This window comes from Bos indicus x Bos taurus, chromosome 27 (assembly GCF_003369695.1).
Source record: "Bos indicus x Bos taurus breed Angus x Brahman F1 hybrid chromosome 27, Bos_hybrid_MaternalHap_v2.0, whole genome shotgun sequence".
In the NCBI taxonomy this organism is placed as follows: Eukaryota; Metazoa; Chordata; class Mammalia; order Artiodactyla; family Bovidae; genus Bos; species Bos indicus x Bos taurus.
Genome location: NC_040102.1, coordinates 34,391,817 through 34,417,089, shown reverse-complemented (window position 1 = coordinate 34,417,089; position 25,273 = coordinate 34,391,817). Strand labels below are relative to the sequence as shown.

Here is a 25,273-nt window from a genome sequence, read left to right as displayed (position 1 = left end):
GAACAAAGATTCCGTCAATCCAATACAAAAATCCAAACAATAGTAAGAGTTAAAAAAAAAAATCTGAGAGTGTTCACCTTAACACAGTTTATGTAGTGATGCCACATGATTTTGGTTTTGATACTTACAATTGGGAACTGAAATGAGAATCACCATTATGGGAGTTAATGTTCTGCTATGAATAATTGGTTAGATTAATATTAATGATTTGTCTGCTCAAAAACTGGAAAACAATTTATTATTTTAGTTTTAGTGTAAAATATAAATTATTATTTTGGATGGTACATTATCATAAATCCTTGTTATAATACTAATTATAATAATCCATCAAGAGAAATATTTTAACCTAATATGCATTGCAAAACCCTAGTTATGTTGAAGTGGTTAATCAAGGGTTAAATTAGTCATTTTTTTCCCCCCCCTCATTTACTTTTCTCTATTATTTAAGCTAAGCTCTTAACTTATTTCTCTTGACTTTTTTAAATACATCAGCATAACACATGATGAAGTCACTGAAAAGAAGAATGAAATTTAGCATTTTGCAATTATTTCCTGAAAATTAACATATAGCCAATGAATAAATGATGTTGTGTATACCAGTACATTTTTGCTCTTTCTCTTGGATATAATATTGGAAGTGCTAGCCAGAGCAATCAGGCAAGAAAATATGAAAAGCACACACATTATAAATAAACAAGCAAAATTATCTCTTTGCAGGTGATATAATCTTGTATGTCAACTCTAAAGACTCCACATACACAAAAGTTTGTTAGAACTAATCAACAATTCAGTAAATTTGCAGTATAAAATATTAACATATAAAACTAAAGACATTTCTAAACAATGGACATTCTAAAAAGGAAATTAAGAATACCATTCAAGAAGAATAGCATCCACTATTATTAGACAATTAAAATTAACCAAGAAGCATACACTGAAAACTGAAAGAAATATTAAAAAAAAAATTAAAACAGAAAAATAAAATTTATCCTGTGTATATGGGCTGGAAGACATAATATTATTAATATATCAATACTATCCAAAACATCTATAAATTCAATGCAATCTGTCAAAATTTCAAGACAGATGTTTTTTTCATAAATAGAAAAACCCATCATAAAATACACATGGAATCACAAGAGAGTCTATATAGCTGAAATGGTCTTTACAAAGAACAGAATTGGAGGACTCACACTTCTTGATTTCAAAACTTACTGTAGTGTTCACTTCAGCAGCACATATACTAAAACTGGAATGACACAGAGAAGATTAACATGGCCCCATAGTCAAGGCTATGGTTTTTCCTGTGGTCATGTATGGATGTGAGAGTTGGACTGTGAAGAAAGCTGAGTACCGAAGAACTGATGCTTTTGAACTGTGGTGTTGGAGAAGACTCTTGAGAGTCCCTTGGACTGCAAGGAGATCCAACCAGTCCATTCTAAAGGAGATCAGCCCTGGGATTTCTTTGGAAGGAATGATGCTAAAGCTGAAACTCCAGTACTTTGGCCACCTCATGCGAAGAGTTGACTCATTGGAAAAGACTCTGATGCTGGGAGGGATTGGGGGCAGGAGGAAAAGGGGATGACAGAGGATGAGATGGCTGGATGGCATCACCGACTCGATGGACATGAGTTTGGGTGAACTCCGGGCATTGGTGATGAACAGGGAGGCCTGGTGTGCTGCGATTAATGGGGTCACAAAGAGTTGGACATAACTGAGTGACTGAACTGAATTGAACTGAACTGAAATTGCTAAAGTAATCAAAAGAACATGATATTGGTAGATATATAGACCTGCAGATTAATATAACAATCTAGACAATCCAAAAACAGACTCACGAAAATACCCTCAATTCATTTTTTTGACAAAAGTCCAAAAAAATGAACCTCAACCTAAACCTCAGGTTAAAGTAAATTAACTGAAAATAAACCAAATGTAAAACAAACTTAAATGTTAAACACAATATTACATATTTTTAGAAATAAAAAAATCTGTGAGACTATCTTCATGACCCAGGGTTATAACTAGGCTTATTAGACTTGACACAAAACACATGTTCCATGAAAGGAAAAATTGACAAATTGATATCATGAAAAGCTTTTCTGTATGAGTTTCTCCACCATGTAGATTGCTTTAGCAAAGCAAGCAAGCTGAGAAGGTGAGAGAAAGAAAGTGCATGCCAAACAGAAGTCACTGTCTTTTCTAAAACGAATCTTATAAATGACACGCCATAACTTTCACCATCTTCTCTTTCTTAGAAGCAGTCAGCATATCCAGTGCACACACAGACGAGGAGGATCACATGGGGAGTGAGTATCAGGAAGTGGGAGCAGTGGAGCCATGTTAGAAGGTGCTGACCACAAGAAGCAAGTTCCCAAGGGGATAGGACTGCTCAACGCAGACAGAAAAACCAGCTGTTTGATTAACCATTTTAAGAACTGCCTTATGATCCAGCAATCCCACTGCTGGGTATACACACGGAGGAAACCAGAAGGGAAAGAGACATGGGTACCCCAATGTTCATCACAGCACTGTTTATAATAGCCAGGACATGGAAGCAACCTAGATGTCCATCAGCAGATGAATGGATAAGAAAGCAGTGGTACATATACACAATGGAGTATTACTCAGCCATTAACAAGAATACATTTGAATCAGTTCTAATGAGGTGGATGAAACTGGAGCCTATTATACAGAGTGAAGTAAGCCAGAAAGAAAAACACCAATACAGTATACTAATGCATATATATGGAATTTAGAAATATGGTAACAATAACACTGTGTACAAGACAGCAAAAGAGACACTGATGTATAGATCAGTCTTATGGACTCTGTGGGAGAGGGAGAGGGTGGGAAGATTTGGGAGAATGGCATTGAAACATGTATAATATTATGTATGAAACGAGTCTCCAGTCCAGGTTCGATGCATGATACTGGATGCTTGGGGCTGGTGCACTGGGACGACCCAGAGGGATGGTATGGGGAGGGAGGAGGGAGGAGGGTTCAGGATGGGGAACACATGTATACCTGTGGCGGATTCATTTCGATATTTGGCAAAACTAATACAATATTGTAAAGTTTAAAAATAAAATAAAATTTTAAAAAAAGGTTTTGCTTTATTTTTAATACATAAGTACTAAATGCCATTTACATAAAACACTGATTTACAACTGCTGCCTTATATTTTCTGGAATGTGTGCATTCATATTTCAGACTGACTCCCTTAGCTTCTGAACTATTTTTCTTCTCCCTTTGTTTTTTAGCTACATAAATAGTACTACATGTACATCTCAACATGAGCTCGTACATTGCTATAGCTGTGCTCTGCCAGTACAGACTTCTGGTTTGGGTCCTCCAAATTTCTCACACTTATATTTTGACAATACAGATAAAATATGAATGCTCAATTATGTTTTTTCTGAAGCAGGAAAAATTAAAAACACAAAATTAGAATTTTATGATTTAAAACCATCAGAATTCAAAGATCTAAACAGAATCAACTGTCAGTAGACTCCTGTGCTTAAAAATGCATCTTGTCCCTGAGGACTGATGACAGATTAATCCAATGTTATTTGATTACCGAGGCTTGGTTTAATAATCTTTTCCATATCATATGGGAAATAAATGGCAGTGCCAGGTTCAAATCCTTTCTGTATGATTGGGATAGTCATCGTGGAATATAGTAACTGATAATTCCATTATCTAACACAGGTACATGCAAGTGAACATGGTTTGTTACCATCTGTGCTCCACACACGGTGCCATCAGCCACATAGGTATAGTCTCTTCCACCTGATCTCACTGATGACGCAGTAGTTACGCACAGAAGTCCTTGAGAATATGAATAAACGGCAGATCGAACATCACTTCTATAAGTACTATTTTGTGGCCAAACACAAGCTAATTTTCCACAAAGAACATCCCTGGAGAGGGGAAACAAAACAATGTCTTATCATTCTGTCCTTTAATGAAACTTAAGTTTTAAATAAGTATTGTATCACATCAGTGATAACATAAATGTTGTTTAACGAATAGTAAAAAATCAGAAGAATGCCAAATGTCGCTGTGCACATCTGAATGTGATACAATTAACTGGCACAGCAGTAGCAGGATTGAAAACTACACAATGAACTCAGATGTTCAGACATGACTTCATTGCCTATTTTAGTACTCAGTTTTGTTATCTAGCCCATTACACGGATCACACTCAGAAAATTCCTCACATGCTCCCACTTTGATAAAGCTTGACCAGGCTGCTGGTTTGTTACTCAACGTTTGTTGAGAGTGACTGACTGCATTTATTTATACTTTATGCATATTTTGAGACCCTTCTAATTATGCTTATTGTAATGGCCATGATCTTAAGTCAGTAAATCTATTTAATATACAGACTGTTCCTTTTGATCCCAAGATTCTTTGAATATGTTCATATTTCCAGTCATTCTGTATTCCTTTCCTGAGAATTCAGAAACTTTTAGACCCCATATTTGGCATAAGCCATACCAAAGTTTATCCCATAAATAGTTTATTTACCTATCGATGGGTAGAACACTGGCTTCTCTAAGAGACTTCCAATATTCCTAGTTTATGCCCTGGAAAATAATTGATGTCACTTCTTGCTCTTGGAATCACTCAAATCTACCAACTCTCATCCTCAAATGAAAAAACAATTCTTAGTTATTGATATGTGTTTGTTGAGCATGTCCCTGTTATCTCTCCAAATGTCTTTCATTCAAAAATCTCATCCCCTTGTTCTAAAAGACCATGAAGAGGCTTTTTTTTGTGTGTGTGTGTGTGTGTGTGTGTTTTAACGATTTATTTATTTGGCTTTGTGGCTTGCAGGATATTAGGTCCCTTGACCAGGAATTAAGTCTGTACCCTCAGCAGTGAAAGCATGGAGTTCTAACTATTGAACTCCTGGGGAATTCTCCATGGGAGGTCCTTTTAAAATAACAGAGATTAGTTTAATGGTATCAAGAAGTGAGGGCTTCTCAGGTGGCACAGTGGTAAAGAATCTGCCTGCCAAGATGTGGGTTCAGTTCTTGGGTTAGGAATATCCCCTGGAGTAGGAATGTCAACCCACTCCAGTATTCTTGTATGGAAAATTTCATGGACAGAGGAGCCTGGTGAGCTACAATCCATGGGGTTGCAAGAGTCGGACATGACTGAGCATGCACGCATCGTGAAGATTGAAATGAGAGTGGGATTCCATTTCCAAATCTTTTTCCAAGTTTCTCTCCTTCCAGTCTCATTTTTCTTGTTTCTCAGATCGAAATAACTCTTTTTATTGTTGCTCTATTCTCTTCGTATAGAATGTATCTCAAAATATCTTAAACCGACTTTACATGATAGATCTTTTTCTAGTCTGGCTATTGAAATACAAACTCCTCTTCCAAAGTCCATTCTCTCAAAATTTGCATTTATGGTTGAATTCTTGGAACTGGCAATCTGCTTGAATTCCTGGAATCTGATGAAAGCAGATGAATTGAGCTATTGAATTCCAGTGTCATCTAGTGATTTTATTTTGGGAAAATTCATATACTACCATCATCTCAGATGAAGTCCATGTAAGTCATGCTTGCTAACTTTCACAATTCCTTCCACCTTTTCTTTTCCTTCTTCCATATCTTAGACAAAGGGTGGCATGCATACTTCTGGTCATCAGAGAGAGATTGAGGCTGACTTACCACCAGATCCTGCCTCTGTGGGCATCCACTGTGGTGTAACTCAGTCTGCTCTCAATTGCTTTCTAATAAGGTGTGGCTGATTATATTCCATCTTTTAGAGATTATCAGGCTCTCTTCATGAGATCTCCCTTCATCAGCATTCACTTCATGATTCCAGCCTTCCTCTTTTAATCTGTTAGTTTTCCAGTGTTGGGGCACGTGGGAAATTCTGCATTCTCTACACATCATAATTAATCCATAGCAGACTCATGTGGAGGCAGGTGGTGGAGGATACTGTCTTAGTCCCATTGAACTAAACACCGTCTTCAGCCATTTGTAGTTTTCGTAAAGGAACCAAGTTGCTTTTTAGCCATGCTGAGTGTGGTGTTTACCTAAAGGTTTTACAAAAATTTTTTTTTCTGATTTTGTCCTGGGATTTAAAGGAAGTCCTACTTCTTTCTGGAGCATTTGACTTTATCTGAGTTTTTTTAACATGTTCTTCCCACTCTCTGTTTTTTTTTTTTTTAATCAACATCGTCTTTATGTCCTCTCTTACTTCTTAAATCTGGCTCTGTTACTATTCTTTAAGCCACCTTAAGGTATAGTCACCACCAAAAAACTATACCTATGTGTGAAACTTGATGAATTTGGAGATAAGGACATGCCCGTGAAATTATTAGCATCATCAAGGACATAAACATATCCATCACTTCCCAAAGTTTCCTCTTGCCCTTTGTACTATAATCATTATTTTGTGGATGTGGTGAGAACAGTTAATAAAAGGTTTAACTTTGGGGAAAAGTTTAAGTATACAATCAGTTCAGTTCAGTTGCTCAGTCGTGTCTGACTCTTTGCAACTGCATGAATCCCAGCATGCCAGGCCTCCCTGTCCATCACCAACTCCTGGAGTTCACTCAAACTCACATCCATTGAGTCGGTGATGCCATCCAGCCATCTCATCCTCTGCTGTCCCCTTCTCCTCCTGCCCCCAATCCCTCCCAGCATCAGAGTCTTTTCCAATGAGTCAACTCTTCGCATGAGGTGGCCAAAGTACTGGAGTTTCAGCTTTAGCATCATTCCTTCCAAAGAAATCCCAGGGCTGATCTCCTTCAGAATGGACTGGTTGGATCTCCTTGCAGTCCAAGGGACTCTCAAGAGTCTTCTCCAACACCACAGTTCAAAAGCATCAATTCTTTGGCACTCAGCCTTCTTCAAGTTCAACTCTCACATCCATACATGACTACTGGAAAAACCATAGCCTTGACTAGACGGACCTTAACATATTTTTAAAAGCTATAGGAATTAAGTTGTATAGTAGATTTCCAGATAAAGCTGCTATCATTTTCTAGCTTTATTGAGGTATAGTTGACAAATAAGATTATAAAGTATTTAAAGTGTACAAATTGATGATGTGATACATGTGTACATTGTGAGGGTTTTCCCTGATAGCTCAGTTGTTAAAGAATTTGCCTGCAATGCAGGAGACCCCGGTTCAATTCCTGGGTCGGGAAGATCCACTTGAGAAGGGATAGGCTACCCACTCCAGTATTCCTGGGCTTCCCGTGTAGCTCGGCTGGTAAAGAATCCACCTGCAATACGGGAGACCTGGATTTGATCCCTGAGTTGGGAAGATCTCCTGGATAAGGGAAGGGCTACTCACTCTAATATTCTAGTCTGGAGAATTCCATGGACTGTATAGTCCATGGGGTTGAAAGAGTAGGACACAACTGAGTGACTTTCACTTTCACTTTACATTGTGAAATGATTCACCCTGTTAGGTGAATTAATACATTGAACATTTCACTTATTTATCCTATTTTTTGTGTGTGAATACATTTAAGCTCTACTCTCAGCAAATTTTATTTATATAATAATTATATAATTCTATTGCCTAATTATGTAATAATTATATAGTATTTTCACCATGTTATACATTAGATCTTCAGATCTTATTCATCTTACAACTGAAAGTATGTATCATTTTACCAATTTCTGTTTTCCACTGGCAATTAATTTTCTACTCTCTGTTTCTATGAGTTCATTTTGATTATTACAGCAGCATTATAGCAAACAGAAGTGACAAGAGAAGGCATTATTGCCATGATCTTGATCTCAGGGGTAATACTACCAGCTATTACTGTTAAGTGTAGTGTTAATTATGGGTTTTCCATTTATTGCTTTCATTATGTTGAGGTATAGTCCTTCTACACTAATATGAAGAGAGTTATTATAATGAAAGGATGTTGAATCTAGTCAAATGCTTTTTCTATACCTACTGAGATGATCATATGATTCTTACCCCTTTTTTTATTAATATGGTATATCGCATCGATTGATTTGTGGATAAGAAACCATCCTTATATCCCCGGAATATTACCCACTGGATCATGGTTTATGTTCCTTTTAAAGTATTATTAAATTTGCTACTTTGTAAATTTTTTCATCTATGTTCATCGAGGATATTGGCCTCTTATTTCTCTTCTGGTAATGTCCTTGTCTGTTGTTCCATATCCAGTTCTAACTGTTGCTTCCTGACCTGCATATAGGTTTCTCAAGAGGCAGGTCAGGTGGTCTGGTATTCCCATCTCTCTCAGAATTTTCCACAGTTTATTGTGATCCACACAGTCAAAGGCTTTGGCATAGTCAGTAAAGCAGAAATAGATGTTTTTCTGGAACTCTCTTGCTTTTTCCATGATCCAGCAGATGTTGGTAATTTGATCTCTGGTTTCTCTGCCTTTACTAAAACCAGTTTGAACATCTGGAAGTTCACAGTTCCCTTATTGCTGAAGCCTGGCTTAGAGAATTTTGAGCATTACTTTACTAGCATGTGAGATGAGTGCAATTGTGTGGTAGCTTGAGCATTCTTTGGCATTGCCTTTCTTTGGGGTTGGAATGAAAACTGACCTTTTCCAGCCCTGTGGCCACTGATGCGTTTTCCAAATTTTCTGGCATATTGAGTGCAGCACTTCCACAGCATCATCTTTCAGGATTTGAAATAGCTCAATGGGAATTCCATCACCTCTACTAGCTTTGTTCCTGTGATGCTTTCTAAGGCCCACTTGACTTCACATTCCAGGATGTCTGGCTCTAGGTCAGTGATCACACCATCATGATTATCTGGGTCGTGAAGATATTTTTTGTACAGTTCTTCTGTGTATTCTTGCCACCTCTTCTTAATATCTTCTGCTTCTGTTAGGTCCATACCATTTCTGTCCTTTATCGAGCCCATCTTTGCATGAAATGTTCCCTTGGTACCTCAAATTTTCTTGAAGAGATCTCTAGTCTAGTCAAGGCTATGGTTTTTCCAGTAGTCATGTATGGATGTAAGAGTTGGACTGTGAAGAAAGCTGAGCGCTGAAGAATTGATGCTTTTGAACTGTGGTATTGGAGAAGACTCTTGAGAGTCCCTTGGACTGCAAGGAGATCCAACCAGTCCATTCTAAAGGAGATCAGTCCTGGGTGTTCATTGGAGGGAATGATGCTAAAGCTGAAACTCCAGTACTTTGGCCACCTCATGTGAAGAGTTGACTCATTGGAAAAGACTCTGATGCTGGGAAGGATTGGGGGCAGGAGGAGAAGGGGACGGCAGAGGATGAGATGGCTGGATGGCATTACTGACTCGATGGACATGAGTTTGAGTGAACTCCAGGAGTTGGTGATGGACAGGGAGGCCTGGTGTGCTGCAATTCATGGGGTCGCAAAGAGTCGGACACCACTGAGCAAAACTGAAATGAACTGAACTGAATGTCTTGTCTGTCTTTGGTATTAGGGAAATGCTAGCATTGAAAAATGATTTGGGAAGTGTTCTCTTCTAATTTTTGGAAGATTTTAACTAATTCTTCTTTTTTTTAATGTTTGGTAGAATTCACCAGTGGACTTGTTCATTTGGAAGTTTTGATTGCCAGTTCAATCACCTTATTTGTTATTAGTCAGTTCAGATTTTCTATATAGTATATACAGTATACTCTAGTACTTCTCTCTTCAGGGAGAAACAGGGTAATGGACATTTTTGCCTTCTCCTTCTGTACGTGGGCTGGGGGTATAGCATCAGAGTGTGTATGTGTAGGGGTGCTTCTATGTCCATTAAGAAGTGCTTAACTGACAGTCACAATCTGTGGGACTCATTAATGGAAGTGCCATTGACTAACAGTGTCAAGTAGTTTGGAAACCTGTTCTCTGGGCGTTAACTGCAAAAACTGTTGTGCAGACATGTGTATAAGCTTCCAGCAGGCAATACTGGTGATTTGGATTAGGCGACAGGGAGATGCTAGAGGAGGAGTCTGCTGGCATTCCAAGTCTCTGGGCAGGATTAAATCAGAAACTTTTAAAATTAGAAGGCTGACCCTCAGTCAACAGCTTTTAAAGTATGCATATGGACTCTTTTCCAGGTAAGACAAGGAGATGAACATTTTTGTCTGCTCCTTCTAAGAACTCCTTTGTTTGCTACATTCCTGTGGGGTTTGTGAATGGAAGTCTCTTTGGGTATCAGAGTCAGGTGACCTGGGGACCTGACTCTCAGGCAGCAACGAAAAAGCTAGGGTGTAGAAATGTGCACCACTTCCTTCTAGGGATAGACTGGTGACTTGGAGTGGGCTACAAAAAGATGGCAGGGAAGGTGTCTCTCAGTTTAGGAGATGAGTGATTCCATCTGTTCCCTCTGCACTGAGCCCACTTTCTACCTTCAGTAATAAACAGCAAACTTTTCTTAGTCTCCTTATTAACAGGGAAAAAAAATTTAAGAAAAAAAAAGAGAACTAAATTGAATAAAAGGAAAATATACATAATGTTATTTGAAAATATTCTCCAGATAACACAATTTATTGTCCATTACTATTTAGTGTCTCTTGGCAAGAAATAGAGACATTTTATAACTCAATGAAACAGTCATTTTCTATATACATACTTTTGCTCACAAGGTAATGGTTGGGAATTTTTAAAACCACAGTTTCCAAAACTATTAGGCAAAGAATTAACTTCTTCAAAACAGGCAGATGGAGCACCTTGAGCACCTTAAAATGAAAAACATGTCCATTAAATTATTATTCTTAATGCAAATAAAATATTTGTCAGTAAAAAGCTAATGAAACTCATGGCATAAACAAAAAAATTGTGGTCTTCGTCATGCCTTTTTTTTTTCCCTGTGTGTTTCTTGTCAATGGGCTTCTCAGGTAGCTCTAATGGTAAAGAAACTTCCTGCCAACACAAGAGACATAAGAGACAGCAAGTTTGAGGACTGGGTCAGAAGACTGCCTGGAGGAGGGCATGGAAACCCTCACCAGTATTCTTGCCTGGAGAATCCCATGGGCAGAGAAGCCTGGAGGGCTACAGTCCATGGGATTGAACAGAGTTGGATATCACTGAAGAGATTTAGCACACACCCTGTCAATGCAAATAGAGAGAAATGATTGTCATATCTGATAGAAAATAGAAAATGATTATCTCTATGTAGAAAACATATCTTATAGTTAAAAACAATTTGCTTACCCCTCCCTGTGGGAATGCGTCTTTCCTAGTCCAATGTACATCAGGCTTGACCTTGTAACTTGCTCTACTTAATGAAATGAGCGATTTGAAGCATCAGTTGGGGTAAAACCTTCAGAACTAGTAGATGGGGTGCCATATTCTTATCTTGCTTAATGCAAGATAAGCAAGATTTTAAGTAGGGGCTCTTTAAAGGCTCTTTAATCAGTTTGGGTGTCATAGTGAAGGCAGAGCAGAATAGAGCAGAGTACTTGTATTAGATACATAAATCTCAGAGATTCGAGGTTCATTTCCATTTCAATAAACAGAAAGACTGGTACCCAGATGTGGAGTTCTACTGTAAAATTCACCTAAAATGTGGCATTGTAATTGAACCCTGCCAGTAGATGGCAATGGAGAAGGCAATGGCACCCCACTCCAGTACTCTTGCCTGGCAAATCCCATGGATGGAGGAGCCTGGTAGGCTGCAGTCCCTGGGGTCGCTGTGAGTTGGACACTACTGAGAGGCTTCGCTTTCACTTTTCACTTTCATCATTGGAGAAGGAAATGGCAACCCACTCCAGTGTTCTTGCCTGGGGTCACACAGAGTCGGACACGACTGAAGCGACTTAGCAGCAGCAGCAGCAGCAGTAGATGGCAAGAAAAAGAGTAATGCTCTCTATGCAATGCTGAAACTTCAAGAGAAACTATCTTCTCAATAATTTAAAGGTAAATGTCTTTAGTGAGCTTACTTCCCTGTGCAAGGTGGTCAGGAAACAGAATGTGTCTTAATTACTCTTGACTGAATTTAACCAAATGGTGCAAGTAGGCAAGAAAGAGATAAGGCAAACTCAGAAAAAGAATCAGTTATTTCAGAAACAGGAATAAAAGAAAATAAAGTTCATCCCACAGGCACGTGGGTGGATGATGACTGGTGCTAACTGATATAAACTGGAAAGTCATTATGTCCAGTTGGCTGTTCTGTGCCTAATCCATGGTGAGTGGTATTTTGTTTGTTTATTTGTTTTTTAGTGACTATTAGCCTGATGGATTAATACAAAGATCTTCACATTCTTGTTCATGTCCATGTGTCTATCCCAGAATTCTTGTCTATAATCTAATCTCTCTGCATCCAGGTTCACCACCAGCCACCTTGGCCCTTTGTCACTGTCCATAAATACATCTATAATCCAATCTCTGAACATTTCTTCTTCATAGGAAATGAATGATCACATGGTCTAAATCTTTTAAGGCATCCTCCCAAATGAGACTGCAGCATGGCTACTATCTTTTTTCAATTTATAACCAGTTACTGAGCCAACACACCTATAAAATTAGCCTAGGCTTATTCCTTCTGCATCCACCAGTCATAATGAAATCCCATGTATCCACTGGTAAGAGTCAAGGAGAAGCAAAGCTATAAGAGAGTAAAAAGACAAACTGTTCTAGATTTTCTGTTCATGAATTTTTCTTCTGCCTCTCTTTTTCTTGAGCTTGAATGTGGATGAATGTATGACTTCTAACTATCGAAACATCTGACTTAAGGGATTTGACATAACTGAGTTTATGATGAGTAGTTATCAGTGTATGATCACTGGATATCTGAAAGCCAGATTATTTATCTCTACAGGGGCCAGTAGTGTGCCCAGAGTTGTTTGTCAAGTTAGTGCAATTTTCCAAAATGTAGCTAAAACGGGCTTCCCCAGTGGTTCAGAGGGTGGTTCAGCACAGCTTTGCTTCAGGAGCCCCAGGGAACTACCCTGCTATTTTCCTAAGAAGCTTAGTAGAAGCACCACATGGCATTTATTTTTCTCATAACCCACATCTATAGTAATGGGTCTTCTGTGTTTTATGATTCAAAATGCAGGGCTGTTTGGATTGCAGCTTAGATATACTGCAGGGGCTCATTCTGTTTTTTTTTTACCTCCCTCAATATTAGCAACATTTCATGTCACCTGGTAAATGAAATCAAGCAGCACTTCCCCATCTACTGCCTCTAGAACCCAAAGAAGACTACCTTTGGGTACCGTACTTGTTTTTTTTCATATGAAATGCAAGATACGCAGGGTTTGTCTTTTACTTTGCAGAGGGTGTCAGGTCATGCCCCTGATCACTGGACTCCTAAAACTTTACTGATATGACAGGTTCCTAAATATTCCTGCAGTGTATCTCCTGCCCTTTTGTAGCGCATGTATTTTACTTAGTCCTCCTACATTCTAGCTTGTTTAGTCACTAAGTGGTGATTGACTCTTTTGCGACCCCATGAACTATATCCTATATACTAGCCAACCAGGCTTGTCTGTCCATGAGATTTCCCAGGCAAGAATACTGGGGTGGGTTTCCTTCTGCAAAGGATCTTCCCAACCCAGTGACTGAACCTGCATCTTCTGCATTGGCAGCAGATTCTCTACCACTGAGTCATGAGGGAAGCCCATTCTAGCTACATTTTGCTTATCTAGACAGGTTAGTACAAAATCAGTGACAGTGTGGATCAACATGATCTTTTCTGGGAGGTCCAAATCTCTTCAACTACATGTGGCTGAATGCAGCTATATTTTAGCCCTAAATTAATACCATCATCCATTCCATGTGAATGCAAGCTGCTTCTCTTTCTCTTCTCAGGTAGGAATAGAAAAGAATATATATATATATTTGCCAAATCAATGGCTGCACTCCTACCACATATCTAAGGTCATGTTGATCTGCTCTGGTATAGTCACCACACTGGCAGAGCAGGTACAGTTACTTAATCTACTACTTGCTGATATTTGCAATAGATACTATTATCTTCCAGGGACCATGTCGTTTCTGCAAGGGTCCAGTTGGTTATTCAGTGCAGATATTGTATAGCCAACAAGTCTGCATCCTTTAGATCTTTAAACAAAGCACTAATTTCTGGAAGGACGTTCTCTATGGTCTCCCCAAACTGACCAAGGACCTAATGATGGCATTGCACAAACTACCATGATGTGAACTCCAATAATACACTATAGGACTGAGAAAGTACTACCAAATGGACCTTTGAATCTAGTGGATCCATTATAAGCGGAAACTTGGCAAGGGTTCTTAATCATTTCCTGACCCCTCTAAGTGCCCGCTCTCATGGACAGACCATGGTGAAACTGGGTTTCTGAAAATTGCTTAGAATCTGAACAGGGAATTATGATATTCAATAAGGTAATCCTTTTTAGTCTCTCAGTCATCCATTCTTTATTGTCTTTGATGGTACAAAGAAGACTATACCTTTGTAGGCTGCCCATATAACACAATAGAATAGAAACTATATTCTATAATATTAGCCATCTCTCTGACAGTTGGTAAATCAGGTATCCACATCCGCTACCCTGTCCCTGATGCTTATTATAATAATTTTATCCACCTGTTCCAGGCACTGCTATCTGACCTTGATTTTTTCAAGAGCTTATCATGCCAATTACCATCAGTGAACCTCCTTCTATATTATCCCTTCCTACCATCATTGCCTTGGCCTACGGAGAAGGCCATTATTGAAATTTATGGTGATTCTGATACCCTTCTCACCAGCACATCCCAAGGCAATGGTCCTTCCTGTTGGGCTTAATTATTTGGCCTTATATATGTAGCATGTACATTACAGAATATCCACTTCCCTGAGCCTTTCCTTCCTTTACTCCACTAAGTGGTACAGCAATTCTTTCATTTAAAATTCACTTAGAATGGGCCACCATATCGTCTCCATGCTTATTTAACTTATATGCAGAGTACATGATGAGAAATGCTGTGCTGGATGAAGCACAAGCTGGAATCAAGATTGCTGGGAAAATATCAATAACTTCAGATATGCAAATTACACTACCTTATGCCAGAAAGTGAAGAAGAACTTAAGAGCCTCTTGATGAAAGTGAAAAAGGAGAGTGAAAAAGTTGGCTTAAAGTTCAACATTCAGAAAACAAAGATCATGGCATCCGATCCCATCACTTCAGGGCAAATAGATGGAGAAACAGTGGAAACAGTGGCAGACTTTATTTTTTGGAATTCAAAATCACTGCAGATGGTGACTGCAGTCATGAATTAAAAGACAGTTACTCCTTGGAAGAAGTTATGACCAATCTAGACAGCATATTAAAAAGCAGAGACATTACTTTGCCAACAAAGGTCCATCTAGTCAAAGCTATGGTTTTTCCATTAGTCTTGTTTGGGTGTTAGAGTTGGACTATAAAGAAAGCTGAGCGCAGAAGAATTGATGCTTTTGAACTGTGGTGTTGGAGAAGACTCTTGAGAGTCCCTTGGATTGCAAGGAGATCCATCCACTTCATCCCAAAGGAAATCAGTCCTGAATGTTCATTGGAAGGACTGATGCTGAAGCTGAAACTCCAATACTTTGACCACCTGATGTGAAGAGCTGACTCATTTGGAAAGACCCTGATGCTGGGAAAGATTAAAGGTGAGAGGAGAAGGGAAAAACAGAGGATGAGATGGTTGGATGGTATCACTGAGTCAAGGGACATGAGTTTGCATCAACTCCGGGAGTTGGTGATGAACAGGGAGGCCTGGTGTGCTGCAGTCCACGGGGTCTCAAAGAGTCAGACATGACTAAGCAGCTGAACTAAACTGAACTGAACTCACCTAGAATGGGCCATCATGTTATTTCAATGTTTTTGGAAACAACACAAAATTTTTTCCCAGCAAAAATGTTTACTATTTTCTAGTATCCATTATATCTACTACTGCAGGCAGGAATCCCTCAGAAGAAATGGAGTGGCCATCATGGTCAACAAAAGAGTCTGAAATGCAGTACTTGGATACAATCTCAAAAATCACAAAATGATCTCTGTTCGTTTCCAAGGCAAACCATTCAATATCACAGTAATCCAAGTCTATGCCCCAACCAGTAATGCTGAAGAAGCTGAAGTTGAATGGTTCTATGAAGACCTACAAGACCTTTTAGGACTAACACCCAAAAAAGATGTCCTTTTCATTATAGGGAACTGGAATGCAAAAGTAGGAAGTCAAGAAACACCTGGAGTAACAGGCAAATTTGGCCTTGGAATATGGAATGAAGCAGGGCAAAGACTGATAGAGTTTTGCCAAGAAAATGCACTGGTCATAACAAACACCCTCTTCCAACAACACAAGAGAAGACTCTATACATGGACATCACCAGATGGTCAACACCGAAATCAGATTGATTATATTCTTTGCAGCCAAAGATGGAGAAGCTCTATACCGTCAGCAAAAACAAGACCAGGAGCTGACAGTGGCTCAGACCATGAACTCCTTATTGCCAAATTCAGACTTAAATTGAAGAAAGTAGGGAAAACCACTAGACCATTCAGGTATGACCATAAATCAAATCCCTTATGATTATACAGTGGAAGTGAGAAATAGATTTAAGGGCCTAGATCTGATAGATAGAGTGCCTGATGAACTATGGAATGAGGTTCGTGACATTGTACAGGAGACAGGGATCAAGACCATCCCCATGGAAAAGAAATGCAAAAAAGCAAAATGGCTGTCTGGGGAGGCCTTACAAATAGCTGTGAAAAGAAGAGAAGTGAAAAGCAAAGGAGAAAAGGAAAGACACAAACATCTGAATGCAGAGTTCCAAAGAATAGCAAGAAGAGATAAGAAAGCCTTCTTCAGCGATCAGTGCAAAGAAATAGAGGAAAACAACAGAATGGGAAAGACTAGGGATCTCTTCAAGAAAATCAGAGATACCAAAGGAACATTTCATGCAAAGATGAGCTCGATAAAGGACAGAAATGGTATGGACCTAACAGAAGGAGAAGATATTAAGAAGAGATGGCAAGAATACACAGAAGAACTGTACAAAAAAGATCTTCACGACCAAGATAATCACGATGGTGTGATCACTGACCTAGAGCCAGACATCCTGGAATGTGAAGTCAAGTGGGCCTTAGAAAGCATCACTACTAACAAAGCTAGTGGAGGTGATGGAATTCCAGTTGAGCTATTCCAAATCCTGAAAGATGATGCTGTGAAAGTGCTGCGCTCAATATGCCAGCACATTTGGAAAACTCAGCAGTGGCCACAGGACTGGAAAAGGTCAGTTTTCATTCCAATCCCAAAGAAAGGCAATGCCAAAGAATGCTCAAACTACCGCACAATTGCACTCATCTCACATGCTAGTAAAGTAATGCTCAAAATTCTCCAAGCCAGGCTTCAGCAATATGTGAACCGTGAACTTCCTGATGTTCAAGCTGGTTTTAGAAAAGGCAGAAGAACCAGAGATCAAATTGCCAACATCCGCTGGATCATGGAAAAAGCAAGAGAGTTCCAGAAAATCATCTATTTCTGCTTTATTGACTATGCCAAAGCCTTTGACTGTGTGGATCACAATAAATTATGGGAAATTCTGAAAGAGATGGGAATACCAGACCACCTGATCTGCCTCTTGAGAAACCTGTATGCAGGTCAGGAAGCAACAGTTAGAACTGGACATGGAACAACAGACTGGTTCCAAATAGGAAAAGGAGTTCGTCAAGGCTGTATATTGTCACCCTGTTTATTTAACTTATATGCAGAGTACATCATGAGAAACGCTGGACTGGAAGAAATACAAGCTGGAATCAAGATTGCCGGGAGAAATATTAATAACCTCAGATATGCAGATGACACCACCCTTATGGCAGAAAGTGAAGAGGAACTCAAAAGCCTCTTGATGAAAGTGAAAGAGGAGAGTGAAAAAGTTGGCTTAAAGCTCAACATTCAGAAAACGAAGATCATGGCATCTGGTCCCATTACTTCATGGGAAATAGATGGGGAAACAGTGGAAACAGTGTCAGACTTTACTTTTCTGGGCTCCAAAATCACTACAGAGGGTGACTGCAGCTATGAAATTAAAAGACACTTACTCCTTGGAAGGAAAGTTATGACCAACCTAGATAGCATATTCAAAAGCAGAGACATTACTTTGCCAACAAAGGTTCGTCTAGTCAAGGCTGTGGTTTTTCCTGTGGTAATGTATAGATGTGAGAGTTGGACTGTGAAGAAGGCTGAGCGCCAAAGAACTGATGCTTTTGAACTGTGGTGTTGGAGAAGACTCTTGAGAGTCCCTTGGACTGCAAGGAGATCCAACCAGTCCATTCTAAAGGAGATCAGCCCTGGGATTTCTTTGGAAGAAATGATGCTAAAGCTGAAACTCCCTTACTATGGCCACCTCATGTGAAGAGTTGACATTGGAAAAGCCTCTGATGCCGGGAAGGATTGGGGGCAAGAGGAGAAGGGGACGACAGAGGATGAGATGGCTGGATGGCATCACTGACTCGATGGACATGAGTCTCAGTGAACTCCGGGAGATGGTGATGGACAGGGAGGCCTGGCATGCTGTGATTCATGGGGTTGCAAAGAGTCGGACATGACTGAGTGACTGATCTGATCTGATCTGAGTTCCATGCAGAATGTTGATTCCTCTACCTTGGGAGAATGATTCCATAACAATAAACTCTGTCCTATCAAGTCTTATGGCCTTGATCCAGTCTTATGACAAAGGACTCTCAGATTCCAGTTCCATGTATATCCCTTGGTTTCAGTTGTAACTGCTAACTAGGACCTACAGCTCTGTTGGTGTAGAGCTCTGCTGTTGTTCAGTCACTAAGCAGTGTCTGACTCTTTGTGATCCCATGGACTGCAGCACGCCAGGCTTCCCTGTCCTCTGGAGATCCTGGAGTCTGCTCAGATTTATATGCATCGAGTCTGTGATGGTTTCCAGCCATCTCTTCCTCTGCTGCCCTCTCCTCCTTTTGTCTTCCATCTTTCCCAGCATCAGGGTCTTTTCCAATGAGAGCTCTGTTACTCCCGTATAAGCTCCAGCACATCTGCCCTCTAGTTTAAGAGAGCTCTGTGTCTTAACTCTATTTTAAGTTAGTGGCCAAAATGTAGGGGAAGAAACTCAGGGGGATACATTTTGTGTGACAGGTGTCAACTATAACTTGGTGCTTGCCAAGAGCATTTGCTATCTGCCTCTGCATAGATGGAATCCTCTGCAGCTGCAGCTGTTGACATTTGACCTGCCCTGAAGGGAGTTCAGGGTGGAGAATGAGGCACTCTGTGCTCCAGGAAAACGGATGGAACAGGTCTTTAGATATTTTCAGGATCTAGTTTCATGATCCCAATCCTTACATCTCCTCATATCTAGAAAAGCATGAAATCCCTTCATGGTGACATCAGCTCCTCATGATTAGCAGAAAACCTTTTGTAAAGTATGCACTTGACTGCATGTACTCCACCTTCACCATAATCATATGCATTGGCCTTCTTCCACTACATCTTTGAAGCAGTTTCTCAGAGCTATCTGAGGGGCTGTCTCCCAGGCTGCAGTCCTAATCTTGCCCCAGATAAAACAATTTGCACGCCCATATTGTGCATCTTTTCTTTAGTCGACACAGACTTCTGTATTATTTTCAAGCAAGGGGAACATCCCTATGCGATTGGGTGCAGGTGTTGGTATGACAGGGGGCAGTTTGCTATTTTATAGATTCAAAAGTTTCAGAGAAGTCTGGATGCTCAAAAGCTTAGGGGACATATCTTTAACTTCTCCCATCCTCAATGCAAGGTTCTCGTTTTCTTCCCAACCAGATCCTTAATCTGGCATAATAGATTTTATTGACAATTTAACCTTTTCTGGAGTTCCTTCAACTTGGGAAGTCTTCAACTTTCTCTATCCTCTGATTTTAACTATATAAGTTAATAGGGAGGCCCTTCCACTCAGTCTGAATTCAAATCATCCTATTGCAGGGAAGAGCCAATTCTGACTGCATGTTGGAACTGTTTCTTTGACTTGCTTTTCATTGCTTTGGCTATTACGAGTATACACAATGGTCTGCCTCGCAGAACCCTCCTACTCTGCCTGATTGTTAAACTAAAGTGCCTTTGTTCAGCTCATAGACAACTAACATGACCCTGCCCCCCTGTGAATGGCTGTGATAAAGAAGAGATTAATACATTCCTTCCACAAGCTTGTCATTCCTGGAGATGTTTTGCAAGACTGGTGGCCTTTTTTACTTTATTTCCTCACCACCTGTCTCTCTCCCTTTTTTATTTCTGCTTTTTTATTTCCTCACCTCCCCCATGTCTGTTCTATAAAAGAACCTGATAAGATGGTTATTCTGAAACATTAGTATGCTACCTTCTTGGTCGGCTGGCTTTCTGAATAGTCATATTCCTTACCTCAACACCTTGTCTCTGGATTATTGGCCTGTTGTGTGGCAAACAGAGCAAGCTTAGACTCGGTACCAATATCTTTTTGGCATCTTTTCCCAGATTCCAATGTTGCTTTGTAATAGACATCCAGTTCCATTGCCCTGGTAATTACTATTTCCCCATACAGTTCACTCATACCAGCTGATACAGGTATACCCTGTCACTAGCGTCCTATCCTTGTTCATTCTGGGAGCACATTGTCAGTTTCCACCACTGATGAGGTGTTCATAGATTGCCTGTTAGTGAGTGATGTCATTCTGAAAATGTATCTTGTATTTTCTCACACTGCTGTCAGTAACAAGAGTTAGTGCATGGAGCCTCCAGAAGTTAGCCCCTGGATGAGATACAATGTGCAAATTATTAGTGATCAGATCATCCAGACCATCAGGAAATGAGAGGGAAGCAACAGGAGGGAGCAGAGAAAAAATCAAACTAAGATGCAGGCCCCACAAAGATTTGACCCACTACGATTAGCTAGCTGTGGCGATCAAGGGGGTGAGTTGGCAGCTGGAGGCTCTCTGATGACACTCAGCATTATTTTCCTTGTCCACTACAACTCATTTTCCTTTCAACATTCTATTTTCTTTCCTTTAACTGCACTTTGTACAATTAGGAGCTTTGTGTTTCCTTGATGTGTATGTATTTACTGTCTTTGTCTCTTGACTCTAAGCTCTGTGAGTACAGTAACCATGCACGTGTCCAACTTGAATATTATCAGCCCTGTGTACATACATTCTCACTATATATATATTTAATGGACAAATATGACTATGATTGACTCTACAGATGCTTTAGAAGTTTAAGTTTACTTAAAGAAATAATGCAGGAGATAAGCAATTATTTGTTAATTTGTATGTTTCATATAGCCTACTATATGAGCCTACTATATAGCCTACAAGAACTGCTTTTTGCCCATAGTTTTTGGCAACAACAACAAGAAAAAAATGCCTGCTCGAGATAAGAACTGAGTGAATGAATCAGCTCACTTTAGTTCAGTTGCTCAGTCGTGTCCCACTCTTTGTGATCCCATGGACTGTAGCATGCCAGGCCTCCCTGTCCATCACCAACTACTGGAGTTTACTCAAATGCATGAACATTAAGTTGGTGATGCCATCCAAGCATCTCACCCTCTGTCGTCCCCTTGTCCTCCTGCCTTCAGTCTTTCCCAGCATCAGGGTCTTTTCAAATAAGTCAGTTCTTCACATCAGATGGCCAAAGGATTGGAGTTTCAGTTTCAGCATCAGTCCTTCCAATGCATATTCAGGACTTATTTCCTCTAGGATGGAGTGGTTGGATCTCCTTGCAGTCCAAGGGACTCTCAAGAGTCTTCTCCAACACCACAGTTCAAAAGCATCAATTCTTCGGTGCTCAGCCTTCTTCACAGTCCAACTCTCACATCCATACATGACTACTGGAAAAACCATAGCTTTGACTAGATGGACCTTTGTTGGCAAAGTAATGTCTCTGCTTTTTAATACGCTGTCTAGGTTGGTCATAACTTTTCTTCCAAGGAGCAAGCATCTTTTAATTCATGACTGCAGTCACCATCTTTAGTGATTTTGGATTCCAAAAAATAAAGTCTGTCACTGTTTCCACTGTTTCCCCATTTATTTGCCATGAACTAATGGGACCAGATGCCATGATCTTCGTTTTCTGAATGTTGAGCTTTAAGCCAATTTTTTCACTCTCCTCTTTCACTTTCATCAAGAAGCTCTTTAGTTCTTCTTCACTTTCTACCATAAGGGTGGTGTCATCTGCATATCTGAGGTTGTTGATATTTCTCCCAGCAATCTTGATTCCAGCTTGTGTTTCCTCCAGCCTAGCGTTTCTCATGATGTACTCTGCATATAAGTTAAATAAGCAAGGTGACAATATACAGCTTTGACATACTCCTTTCCCTATTTGGAACCAGTCTGTTGTTCTGTGGCCAGTTCTAACTGTTGCTTCCTGACCTGCATACAGGTTTCTCAAGAGGCAGATCAGGTGGTCTAGCATTCCCACCTCTTTCAGAATTTTCCACAGTTTCTTGTGATCCACACAGTCAAAGGCTTTGGCATAGTCAGTAAAGAAGAAGTAGATGTTTTTCTGGAACTCTCTTGCTTTTTTGATGATCCAGCAGATGTTGGCAATTTGATCTCTGGCTCCTCTGCCTTTTCTAAAACCAGCTTGAACATATGGAATTTCATGGTTCATGTATTGCTGAAGCCTGGCTTGGAGAATTTTTAGCATTACTTTACTAGTGTGTGAGATGAGTGCAATTGTGTGGTAGTTTGAGCATTTTTGGCATTGCCTTTCTTAGGGACTGGAATGAAAACTGACCTTTTCCAATCCTGTGGCCACTGCTGAGTTTTCCAACTTTGCTGGCATATTGAGTGCAACACTATCACAGCATCATCTTTTAGGATTTGAAATAGCTCAACTGGCTGGAATTCCATCACCTCCACTAGCTTTGTTCATAGTAATGCTTCCTAAGCCCACTTAACTTCGTATTCCAGGATGTCTGGTCTAGGTGAGTGATCATCGTGATTATCTGAGTTGTGAAGCTATTTTTGTAGAGCTCTTCTGTGAATTCTTGCCACTTCTTCTTAACATCTTCTGCTTTCTTTATTTCATACTATTTCTGTCCTTTATTATGCCCATCTTTGCATGAAACATTCCCTTGGTATCTCTAATTTTCTTGAGGAGATCTCTAGTCTTTCCCATTCTATTGTTTACCTCTATTTCTTTGCACTGATCACTGAGGAAGGCTTTCTTATCTCTACTTCCTATTTTTTGGAACTCTGCATTCAAATGGGAACATCTTTCCTTTTTCCTTTGCCTTTCACTTCTCTTCTATTCACAGCTATTTGTAAGGCCTCCTCAGACAGCCATTTTGCCTTTTTGCATTTCTTTTCCTCGGGGATGGTCTTGATCCCTGCCTCCTATACAATGTCACAAACCTCTGTCCATAGTTCTTCAGGTACTCTGTCTATCAGATCTAATTCTTTGAATCTGTTTCTCACTTCCACTGTACAATCATAAGGAATTTGATTAAGGTCATACCTGAATGGTTTAATGGTTTTCCCTATTTTTTTTTCAATTTAAATCTGAATTAAATGAGTATTTTTGTATGAAGAAATGAATAAACTACATCAAAAGATCGATTTTGACCTATTTGAACAAGTTTTGTGGAAATATTAGAGCGTATATTCCAAGAGGAAATTCATGAGTGGTTACGTCTTTACTAAGCATCCTTGTTTTCATTAGAACTCAAGAAGATGTCAAATGTTAAGTAACTCGGTTTGGTGTTAAAGGTTCACTTAATTAAAAAGAGTGTGGGAAGGACTCTTTCAGCCCAAAGAGTATGGCAGCCAGTCCCCCATTTCTGCTTTGTGGAGATGGAGCCAAGCTTTTGAGGTAGGGGTTGCAGAGGTCTGATGGATAATCAAAGTTGATGCTGAAATTGCAAAACAATCTATGACTATCATTCGTATTGGAAGTCACGCTGTTCATCAAGTACGTGCTGAAAGAAAACTATATTATGGTCACTAATAAAAGAGTGTGAAAGCTATCCAAGTGTCACTAAAGGCAGATTTGGGAATAGATGATGAAAGAGATGATAATCCTGTCCCTTTGTCAAATGTTAATGCAGCAGTATTTAAAAAAACAAAAAATGGTCATTCAGTAGCGCACCCATCACAAGGACAATCCTCATCATCCTGAGGACATTGAGAACAAAGAAAAGTGAACAGATGATATCTCTGAATATATGAACAACTTCCTAAAAGTTGACCAAGGAACATGATTTGATCTTACATTGGAAGCAAACTACTTAGAAATCAAAGATTTGCTTCATGTTACCCGCAAGGCTGTTGTCAATATGATCAAGGAAAAAACTGAGGCGATTTGAAAGACATTCAATATCAAAAGTGATTTTACTGAAAAAGGGGAAACCGAGGTATGCAAAGAGAACCAGCCATGTGAAGAGAAGTGAAATTGTGTGTCTGATGCTGCAACAGTGCAGCAATTATTTCAAATACTAGTTGCACTGTTTTGTTTATAATTGTAATATTAGAGACACAGACAACAAATGCAACAGAAAATCAATTGTATTAGCAGAATTTTGTCCTCATTGCATGTGTAGTTTCAGTAGAGATTCCAAATTTATGGCTCAGTTTCTTCTAGTATGATCAAAAGTTTCCTTTTTCTTTGCTCTGAATAAAATTGAACTGTTAGTTCTCTGTAGAAAAAATTTTAAAAACATAAAAGGAGCATGTCCTAGATTCAACTTATTGGATCTTACAGAAAGTGAATAAGTAATAAATAAATTATTTAATTTAAAAGTGATGCATTAAACGTTGGTCAAAAGTTACTGTGGCAAAGACAAATAATATTTTCCTCTAAAGTCAGGAACAAGACAAGGGTGCCCACGTTCACCATTACTATTCAACATAGTTTTGGAAGTTCTGGCCACAACAATCAGAGCAGAAAAAGAAATAAAAGGAATCCAAATTAGAAAAGAAGAAGTAAATCTCTCACTGTTTGCAGATGACATGATCCTCTACATAGAAAACCCTAAAGACTCCACCAGAAAATTACTAGAACTAATCAATGAATATAGTAAAGTTGCAGGATATACAATCAACACACAGAAATCCCTTGCATTCTTATACACTAATAATGAGAAAATAGAGAAATTAAGAAAACAATTCCATTCACTATTGCAACGAAAATAATAAAATACTTAGGAATATATCTATCTAAAGAAAGTAAAGACCTATATATAGAAAACTATAAAACACTGGTGAAAGAAATCAAAGAGGACACTAATAGATGGAGAAATACACCATGTTCATGGATTGGAAGAATCAATATAGTGAAAATGAGTATACTTCCCAAAGCAACTTATAGATTCAATGCAATCCCTATCAAGCTACCAATGGTATTCTTCACAGAGCTAGAACAAA

General features: G+C 39.3%; 1 protein-coding gene and 1 pseudogene across 1 annotated transcript in view; one reads left to right on the top strand and one right to left on the bottom strand.

Moving 5' to 3' along the window:
• ADAM18 (ADAM metallopeptidase domain 18) overlaps positions 1-25,273 on the bottom strand; it is a 108,340-nt gene that overhangs the window by 20,080 nt on the left and 62,987 nt on the right. Inside the window, exons 15-16 of the mRNA XM_027530053.1 lie at positions 10,570-10,675; positions 3,740-3,923 (exon numbers count right to left, since the gene is read on the bottom strand). Coding sequence (XP_027385854.1) covers positions 3,740-3,923; positions 10,570-10,675 — 290 coding nt within the window. The remainder of the gene's footprint in view (positions 1-3,739; positions 3,924-10,569; positions 10,676-25,273) is intronic.
• Positions 20,765-24,300, top strand: LOC113885007 (annotated as a pseudogene).